Below are 10,763 nucleotides of genomic sequence, written 5' to 3'. Positions count from 1 at the left end.
TCAGGGTGTTACTCATATAAAGTAGCAAACTATTCCAAGAGTTTTTATACCTTGAACACATAAATGAATCAGTGTGTCGTCCTCAGTTCCACCAAATGAGCTTGAGCTGTCCACATCCATATATTTAGCCAAAGTATGCTTTACTGATATATTTTATGAAGGATCTTGAAATGAACTTCTTTTATCTTATTTGAGATGCAGTGCTTGTGAGGTAACAGCAGTCTATTGACTCAATAACAGAAGACCTGTCAAATACCTCCTTTTCTGTACAATTTGTCGAATATGCTTATTATTACAGTTTTTGTTAAAAATACTAATTCCATTGAATGACAATTAAATCAGGTTCTTTGGTGTCACTATAACCTAAATGTAATTTTATAAGTTGCATTAAACCAGAAGGAATCTCTTTTAGGACAGCATTGTATTCTTTAATCGGTGGAAAGGGGACATTATGATATATCACAAATTAAAAAAATCACAATTATATTCTTGTTAAACCATGAAGAGAGAAAAATAGATTTTTTCCTGATCATTATATCTGAATGTTTTCTGAGGTGAAGAATTGTGGGAATAACACAGTTTCCAAGAGAGAAGGGCCTTTGGACAGTGCGACTGGTCACCTATTAGGTCACTACTTACATTAAAATATAAAAGGAAGGCCACCAATTTTCATAAAAATATGATTTGGAATAAAAAAACACATAGAATTGGGACTTATTAAACATTTTTTAATCCAATTTATTTTAAATGTATTCATTATGTCACCAAAGTCTAACACTTCAAGCCCACCTTCTCTCCGACGCCCCGCCTCTGCGTTGCCAGGGTAACGTGAGGCGTGCTGACGTCATCCGAGGGTTAGCGCTCGTGAGCGGTCAGGATCAGTTCTCGGTAACGTTTGTCGGTTTATCAGCGGCGCAGATGGAGGTGGCCGTCTCGATGGACCCGCTGTTTCTGGCCTGGAGCAGCAGCAGGAGGCGGAAGTTCCAGAGATGCTCGGATATCTGCTCAAAGCTCCTGTCAGAAAGCCCGTATGACCAGGTCAGTGAGCGGCTAGCGGCTAGCTGAGAGAGATTAGCGCTTATAACTGTCGCCTGGTCAGCTCCACACGATCTGATTATGTTTATTAAACCCTTTAGAATACATACAGGCATGTTGTGTTGATTATGTGCTGCTTCACATCAATGTCTGAACTCTTTCCATTACTGTGTTTGCCGAGGAGCCTGCTACTTGTCATGTTTCTGAGGTAAACATTCGTTTGTAAAATGTTCATGAAGCTCATCAATGCTCCTGATTATAATGATAATAGTGATGCTCCCAGTATTCCCCATATGATTATTGTCCCTGTAGCACATGCTGATGTGAGGAGTGCAGGACACAGCTGTCTGCTCTGATGCTTGTAGGCGGCGTGGAGCTTGAAGACCAGGGCTCTGACGGAGATGCTGTACATCGATGAGGTGGAGCTGGATCAGGAAGGCATCGCGGATATCATGTTGGACGAGAGCTCCATCGCCCAGGTGGCACGTGAGTATTGTCTCAGCAAAGTCATTTACACTTCAGCCAATCAAGTCTAGATTATTTGTATATAGTGCAGCTCAGGTCTGCAGTGAACAGCTTTACAGGAACGATGCTTTAATGTCTATAAGCCCCAGATGTCTGTCAGAAAGGTATGTTTCTCCATTTCATCTGCGCTTGTTTTGGTTTGGTCAGGTCCAGGGACGTCACTGAGGCTTCCAGGAACGAGTCAGGGTGGAGCGCCCACTCCAGCGGTCAGGTTCGGCCTCATCTGCTCTCTCAGACGGTTTAAACTACAACGACTGTACATTACTAGCAGCACTGTTATAGTAATTAGAGCAGTGGTTCCCAACCTTTTTTTCAGGGGACCCCTATTTTAACATTAACATTATTTATTAAAAATAAATAAAATAAAATAAAATAAAAATATATGTAACAACAGAAGAAACATAAAATGTTATAATAGTGACATTAACAACAATGGCTGGATTCTAAATAAACAAAAAAATATTGTTTGGATGACTACAACACAACATGTTAACTACTAGCATGTATGACATATTAAATGAAAGTTTTTGACAAAAAAGTTTTAAAATGATACAACCTTACAGTACTTAAAAACATTTATAAGAAAATAGATGAGTCAAAATGATGAATGATTATAGGTGATTATATTATTTTATCTGATTTTTAGAACAATAGGTCATTTTCCATCAACCGGTTCAAATTTACAACTGTGCATAAAAATTCGGTCTGATTTTTGTGTTGATTTGAACAATAACGGGAAGAAAATATAAATCCACTGTCTGACAGCAGGGGGTGCTTATGGAACAGAGAGATATTTCCCGGTAACTGCTGTAAACAAAGCAGCTGCACTAATAATGAGTTTTTTAGGCAGTATAGACCTTTTTCCTGAGTAACCGATGAGCGGCGCCATGACGGATTCTAACTCTCGTGTTCCGGTCTCCATAGAAATCCATTAAGATGGGGTATAAAAGATCGACTGTATTGCAGTGTTAATTTTGGCAGGCATTTTTGATTTAGTCTTAGTCTTTATCTTGAGACGAAAATGCTTAATAGTCTTAGTCACATTTTAGTCATTTGAGTCTTTCATAGTTTTAGTCTAGTTTTAATCGACGAAAAGTCATTGCATTTTTGTCAACTTTTAGTCAAACTGCAGTTACCAACATTTATTTTGGTAGCTATTTTATATGTAGTATTCTAACAAAAATAGTCATCAATTCTTCTCTCTTTAGACCAAATCAATTAAGCTTATGAGAAATTTGAATCAAGGATTGAATTTGGAAAAACTGGTATAAATGTTAATTTTTTGGTAGAGATATAAATTAAAGCACCCGAAGGGTTAAGGAGTGGGTGACCAGACGTCCCGTTTTTCCCGGAAGTCAAAATTCATTGTGGATTAACTTAAAGTCAGTGAAGGTGCGATAGGCAGAAACGCACTGATAGAAGTGCTCTCTCTCGCGCGCTCCACTTCTTCAGTTCTCATACAGCGCGCGATCAGTTCTCAGCGCTCAAATACACACACAGCAGTCCACATGTCTCTCATGTAGAGTATCTCACGGAAATACAGTCCGTTATGGTTTAAGTGAGCTTAAACAGGTGAAAACTGAATGTGTGCTATTACATACATACCTTCCATCTTAAATGGACAGCATTCCTAATTATCTGTCATTAATGTTAACCACCAAAAGATGTTAAATAAATGTATACTTGTTAAGTAAACCTACTGTATCTGAAAAATGAGTTTAATTTATATCTCTACCAAAAAATGAATTTATTCCAGTTTTTCCAAATTCAATCCTTGATTCAAATTCCTCATAACTAAGCTTAATTGATTTGGTCTAAAGAGAGAAGAATTAATGACTGTTTTTGTTAGAATACTACATATAAAATAGCTACCAAAATAAATGTTGGTAACTGCAGTTTGACTAAAAGTAATGACTAAAAGTTGACAAAAATGCAATGACTTTTCGTCGATTAAAACTAGACTAAAACTATGAAAGACTCAAATGACTAAAATGTGACTAAGACTATTAAGCATTTTCGTCTCAAGATAAAGACTAAGACTAAATCAAAAATGCCTGCCAAAATAACACTGCTGAAAATACAGCTGCAGATCACAGGAATAAATGCTATTTTAAAGTATAGGTATTAAAATAGGAAACCAATATTAGAAATTGCAATAATATTTCGCTATATGACTGTTTTTTTCTATATTTTTGAAATGAATACAGCCTTGATGAGCAAGAGACTCAAAGTCAAAGACTCAAAAACAAGGTCAATTATTATCATATCATTATCATAACATAATATATTATCAAAACAAACTATTTAAACTGATAGAACAGAACAGATTAGAATGCAAACTGAAGCAAAACTTGAGCTGAGATCTGTGTTAAATATAAAAAAGTGAACATATGAATTCTTCTATATCTGTCTAAACATGGTTATGAAGTACAGTTTGTACAATACTCTTGTGTGTGACTGAACATGTCTCAGAGTTTAGTTACCCATACTCCTCTATTTTCAGCACTTAATCAAGCCACTCTTCTTTAATACATGAGGATGTTTTATTTCAGATGTTATTGTGTTTGTGTTGTCTCTCGTGTTGAGCGCACCGCAACCATTGAAGTATTGAGTTTCTACAGCGACTCATTTGGTGCACATCGTTCTCTTTCTATGAAACCGGCTCTAACTCTGTCGTGACATCAGCTCTAGAGCGGTTTGCCCGAGCATTGCTATTCTTTCCCTTTTACTGGCGGCATTCAATCAAGGCTTCCCAACTCATTTTTGTGTGCGCAAGGCACATTATTTCTTCTGTGCGGGCGCGTGCGCTCAGCTTAGAGGGAACACTGTGTGGGAGCCCTGTATTTAAGGCCCGTCGGGCAGGGCAGTGATACATTTTGGTAGCCCGACTGGAAAACACAATAGCCCCGGGACGTCAGGCTAGCGATTTTGCGAGCCCTGAGTGTTTTTTACATTAATTTTTGCAAATTGGCTTTCCTAACAATGTGCTAATTAGCAAGTTTCACGATGAATGCGGCTAAAGTAAACAATCCCTCAGAGAGCGGCTCGGAAGAGAGGGGCGGAGTCAGCAGAGCTCATTTGCATTTAAAGAACAATGACACACTACGTCTTCCTCTGAAAAGAGCTGTTTTTGACAGGCTAAAAAAGGTGCTTTTTACACTACCAATGAAACATTTTAACCAAACTATGTTACAGACTTTTGTTAAGACTCTAAAGAATAATATCAACTTGTGGAAAATGGGCATTATATGACTCCTTTAAGTTAAAATACTGAGTGAAATAAAAAAAATATATATAATAATGTTTGCTCTTATTATTCTGTGGACAAAATCCTATGAACTTCGCCCGATCGGGAGCTGTATGTGCGCTCATCTGTTTTCAATGGAGCTAACCTCGCATTGCTTCATGTCATCTTCCCACTCATTAAACTATGACAGGTCCTTCACTGCAAAAAAGACGGTCATTGCAAAGTGATGAAACGATGGTGCCACATAATTTTTAACATCATTTTCACGTTATCTTATCAGCTCGGAAAATATGTAAATTTGACTAGAAACCGGAAATGTAAAGCACCGTTCTAGTCAGGATAGACTTCTGCGTTCAGAAAAAGGTCTATATTGATGTAAGACAGTGGTCTCAAACTGAGTTCCTGGAGGGCCACAGGTCTGCAGAGTTTAGCTCCAAATCGCACCTGCTTGGCAGTTTCTAGTGATCCTGAAGAGCTTGATTATCTGAATCAGGTGTGTTTATTAGGGTTGGAGCTAAACTGCAGAGCTGTGGCCCTCCAGGAATTCAGTTTGAGACCAATGATGTAAGATGAAAAGAAAATACTATGGACATTTTTCTGAAGACAGTCGGTTCCCTTCAGAGATACAGTCATATAATTAATTCATTCATATTCATTGTTGGGAATTTCATCTTGTGGTCAAAATAGAGTGAGCTTGGCGACCTCTTGTAAATCTTTAGCGACCCCCAGGTTGGGAACCACTGAATTAAACCCTATTCGCACGGGATTAGTATTATCTGGGGACCATGTGTGATTTGGAAATTACCCCCCCATCTGAATTTCGTGTGGTGCATTCGCACGGGATAAGAGAAGCCTGTGATTTTACTCCAAATTACTGACTTATCTCCCGGATCCCCGGATGTCAAGACTTTCAGAGTCCCGTTCTATAGTCCAATTAGATGGATAAAAAAAAAGAAAGAAACTAATATAGTTTTGTGCCCCGTGTCATTTATATTTCACCAGGTTAAAATAATATCTCAAGCTTTATGCTTGATTTATTTGTAACGCATTAAACCTTTTCAGCTTTTTCTTTCTGCAAATTGTATGGTGTAGCGATATGACAGCACCCAAAATACTATCAAACACTCCAACACAGCTCCATTCTTTGCGAAAGATGGATAAAAAGGTGCACAGGAAACAAAAACCTTGAAAAATGATATACAACCCACCAAATTCTGGCCAAATCACAGAGATGTCGATTCGCACGGGACTAAAATTATCACAGGACCTCGGTGTTCGGCGAAATATGGTAGGTCTTTACTTTACAAATTACAGACATGGCCGATTCAGATTAAGATCACAGACAACCTCCGCAATTATTACAAATGACTGGAGGTCACCAGGTGATACTAATCCCGTGCGAATAGGGCTTTAGAGTATGTGAGTGCTTTGGCTCTGCTGTTCTAAGCTGGGCTGCACAATATTGGAAAACACTCTCATTCAGATTTGTTTTTCTGCAATATATATATTGCGATTATAAAAGAAATAAATAAAAAATCATCAGATGACTTGAATATAAAAAAAATTGCAATGATTAGGGTGATTTTGTTGGTGAGTAAATCAGCATAGAAAATATACAAATTACAATCATAAATAAATATAATAGAACAAAGATACAAATGAAATAAACAGTGCTTTATATTTTTCAGGTAAGTCTAACAGTATTCAGGTACAGAAATCGAATAATCAAATGTAAAATAACACTGCATAGTCTTCACTGTATAAATTAAATCTAATAAGTGTGTTAAAGCTACAAAAGTGATGTATTGTTGTTTGATTAACATTCATGACCCAGAAAGCCTCAGGAACATTAAACTGCTGTGAATATACTGCCGTAATAACTTGATTATATGACGACCCCCCTTTTTCCAGATGTACCTTTTGGAAAAAGGCTTTTGAAAACCAAATCTTGTGTTTTACGGAGAACATTTTTTTTCTTAAATTATTTTCATATTGCATATTTTTCCTATTTTCATTTTTGTTTTGAAAGTATGGAAAATACTGGTAAAATGAACCAACAATCACATTTAAAAATATACACTTTTTGATAAAAATGACAGGTAGCCCATCTGAATTATATAACAATTAGGCCAGGGGTGGGCAAACTTTTTGACTCGAGGGCCACATCAAATTTTCCACATTAAGTGAGGGGCCGTATAATATGTTTATGACAAATGAAGCTTTGATTTTTTTTAAATTGACACTCACTTACTACTGTACTATGTATACGTGTACATACATGGCAGTTCTTTTCTTGTACCATCTCTACCTATTTTTATGAGCACTTTGACACACAGATAAGTTGCATTGGTGTACAAGTCTATGTATAAGACACATTTTATCATTTCATTCAGAAATAATGTAAAATAAATGAAATGTTTACAAACATTAGAAACATGTTTTTATATTCCCTACACTCCACAAAAACTCCTGTAAATTTAACAGTGTTCAGAATAGAAAAAAGAACGAAAACATAAGTAAAAATCAAACACAAATTATAGCGGCATTCACCATAAACATATATTATAAACGCCCAGCCTTAAATATTTAAAGCGAAACTGAAACTAGCGGCGTGGCTGCTGGAATATGCACAATTTAAACTCACTTGCCTTTTCTCATTCATCACCAATCCTGATGAGCAGCTTTGCGCTTGACCTTGATTGCTTTATATAAGTCACCTTGGAAATCGCAGCACGTTTCAGATGAAAAAACGCAATTTGTAATCCAGAAAAAACTGTACTATATCCATTTTCATAAAAATGTGTGTGGGAAACAGAAGAAGAAATCATATCTTTGCCAGATAAAATGACAAATTATTTCCATGTATTCCCCACAAAATGACATCACCCGTGAGCAGGAGGATAACGCTGGTATTTGTTCTGATACTGGAAAGTCTTTTAAGCATTTTTAAAACAGTTCCAATACAAGGCATTTTTCAAAACAAGTAACGTATTTACTATTGTTCCAGTTTTGTCGTGTATATAGCTATTTTGACTTTTTATTTTGTATTGCTGTGCAGCTTGAACGCGGCGTCCGTCAAAAATAGACTAGGCGCTTATCTTTAGTGAAGCCGCGCGGAGAGCCGCTTCTGAAATGTGCCGCAGATCGACTGGAGTAGGCACGATCAGCTCCGGTGGCCGCGTCGGAGCGGCGGGATGGTGTAAATCAGGGGTTATATACTGCACTACAGGCTACAGCGCCATCTATTGCATTTTACTGATATTGCATATTGGAACAACTGTAGTTTGCCCACCTCTGCAGATTCTTATCTTTTTTTTTTTTTTTTTTTTTAATCCCTCGCGGGCTGCCACAGGATGAGAGAAGGATGTGTAATACTGTATTGACCCGAATATAAGACAATGTTTTTTTGTTGGAAATAGATTTGAAAAAACGCAGTCGTCTTATATTCAGGGTCTAGACCAGGGGTGTCAAACTCAGTTCCTGGAGGACCACAGCCCTGCAGAGTTTAGATGCAACCCTAATTAAACACACATGGTCCAGCTAATCAGGTCCTTCAGGCTTATTTGAAAACTACATGGTTTGTGTGTTGGAGCAGGGTTGGAACTAAACTCTGCAGGCCTGCGGCCCTCCAGGAACTGAGTTTGACACCCCTGGTCTAGACCCTGAAGGATGTCATTGTCTTATATTCGGGTCAATACGGTATTACACATCCTTCTCAACTGTTTACCTTCACCCAAGCCATAAACAACTGTCTTTACAAAGATACTTGCAGAGACATGCATTTTGACAGTTTTGCGTGTGTGTGTCATTTCAGAAACAAATAGACGCAAGTGAACAGAATTCAGTATTTGTGTGCATCTGCGTGGCTCTCACCGTGTCTACACCAGACGACAAAATACTACAGAACCCATTATAATCAGTGATGCTGTCTACAGCGGATGCGGCATGACTCGACAAATCCCCGACAGCAAACTGACGCCTCGTTCTATTTATGACTTACTGACACAAAGATCAAATGATTTGCTATGGTCGATTTGTTGCGTCTGGTGTAGACCGACTTTAGCTGTAGACACGGTGTCTGTGTGAGAAAACGATCAGTATACTAAACATCGCGATATCGGTGCTGATATGTCGTGCAGCCCTAGTTCTAAGTGGCGATGTGCTGAAATCTCAGTAAGTGGAAATGTTCAGCCTAAACAACAGTTCTCAGTTACCCCTTTTCCACCAAGGCAGTTCCAGTACTGGTCGTTTGATTCGCCGTGTTTGGATGCCGATGTAGGTTCGCAAAGCCATGAACATCAATAGCAACAGTTTGTTTAGGCTTGTTCGGGATGGATCAGCGCTGCGCGGACCAGTCGGTGCGAGGCATATCGGGGTGCTGCGGGAGCGACTGGAAAGCAGACTGCTCTTTATGCTTTTGGATCGCTCTCGCGGTGCTTTAGTGTGTTGTGTGCCGATCGATCGATCGGTCTGTGTGGCGCTGATGCACCTCGAACAAGCCTGTTGTGCCGCGCTAGTGAACCGAAACATGAAACGTATTGTGACGTAAGACCTGGCTCTGTATTGGCTCTCTAGCCTGTGGAAAAGCAACGGTTCTTAAAGGGCTCGCCAGTCGAACCAACTAACAACCGGCTATAGCACTGACTCTGAACTAGCACCTGGTTCCAGTTGGTGGAAAGGGGGTAAGTTTCAGCTGAAATCATCTCGGTGGGCCAAATCATTGACGTTTAATTAGTTTCTCTGATGGTGGGTTTTGACTGTATCAGTGTGTATTTCGTGCTCATGATGTGGATAAACTACAGCCGCTAAACATATGTCAAACATGTGGACGCTAGTGATTAGGGCTGGGTGATATAATGATAATTATCACAATATAATTTTCCTCAATAAAACGATAACGCGTTTGATAAATGTTCGATATAAGGTTTATGTGCTAGAAGCAGAACAAAACAGTGCGACTCATTTGAAGCGGAGCGTTTATTCGCTCGGCTGCACAGCGGTTGCAAGCTCACTAGAGCAGATGTGTTTACTCGCTGATGAGTCTCGGTCACGCGACATTAAACAGTGCTGTGAGATCTTTTTAAGTTTCAGCTTTCACCAAAAATTCAAACAATAAACCACAAGCAAAATTAGATTAGATTAGATTCAACTTTATTGTCATTGCACACGTAAGGTACAGGGCAACGAAATGCAGTTAGCATCTAACCAGAAGTGCAATAAGCAGAGGTACAGGATATACAGTGTCTACAATAGTTACATATGTACAGAATATACAGATAAGACAGTAGTACTATGGACATAATTTACAAATTTTTAAATACTATCAGTATGATATACAGATGAGTGATATGAACATACTATACAGATGGATTGTACAGTAAATGTATGTACACTATGAGCAAAAACTATGAATATAATTACAAATGGATATGAATAAGCTATACATTAAGATATATAAATACTAGTGCAATGAACATTGAAAGTGCATAGAAATAAAAATTTCCAGTGCATAGTACTCAGTGTGTGGATGTTTTTTTTTGTTTTTTAACCGATTTTAATGATGGGGAGGGGTGAAGAGTTTGTGGTGGTGTGTGAGGGGGGTATCATTGGGCAGAGTTTAGTAGGGAAACAGCTGTAGGGAAAAAGCTGTTCCTGAGTCTGCTTGTCCTTGATCGGAGGCTCCTGAAGCGCCTCCCAGAAGGCAGTAATTTAAACAGTCTATGGTCAGGGTGAGAGGAGTCCTTAAGAATGCCGCGAGCTCGACGTAAACAGCGTTTTCTCTGGACGTCCTCAATGGCAGGAAGTGGTGTCCCTGTGATGCGTTGGGCGGTTTTCACCACCCTCTGCAGTGCCTTGCGGTCAGCAACTGTGCAGTTCCCATACCAGACTGTGATGCAGTTGGTCAGGATGCTTTCAATTGCACACCGGTAGAAGTTCCGCTGGATGATTGGAGACA

The 10,763-nt window shown here is 38.8% G+C and overlaps 1 protein-coding gene across 3 annotated transcripts in view; it reads left to right on the top strand.

Annotated features, from left to right (window-relative positions):
- Positions 1 to 826: 826 nt before the first annotated feature.
- Positions 827 to 10,763, top strand: part of LOC306850304 (tetratricopeptide repeat protein 8-like) — a 37,471-nt gene continuing 27,534 nt past the window's right edge. Inside the window, exons 1-4 of one of the 3 annotated variants that reach the window (XM_079385870.1) lie at positions 1,000 to 1,038; positions 1,220 to 1,243; positions 1,348 to 1,521; positions 1,708 to 1,771. In XM_079385870.1, coding sequence (XP_079241996.1) covers positions 1,437 to 1,521; positions 1,708 to 1,771 — 149 coding nt within the window. In that variant the 5' untranslated portion in view covers positions 1,000 to 1,038; positions 1,220 to 1,243; positions 1,348 to 1,436. Of the gene's footprint in view, positions 1,043 to 1,219; positions 1,244 to 1,347; positions 1,522 to 1,707; positions 1,772 to 10,763 lie in introns of all 3 variants that reach the window. The other 2 variants (XM_079385868.1, XM_079385869.1) reach the window with 2 other exon arrangements.

This window comes from Barbus barbus, assembly GCF_936440315.1.
Source record: "Barbus barbus genome assembly, chromosome: 30".
In the NCBI taxonomy this organism is placed as follows: domain Eukaryota; kingdom Metazoa; phylum Chordata; class Actinopteri; order Cypriniformes; family Cyprinidae; genus Barbus; species Barbus barbus.
This window is presented reverse-complemented; position numbering and strand designations above follow the sequence as displayed.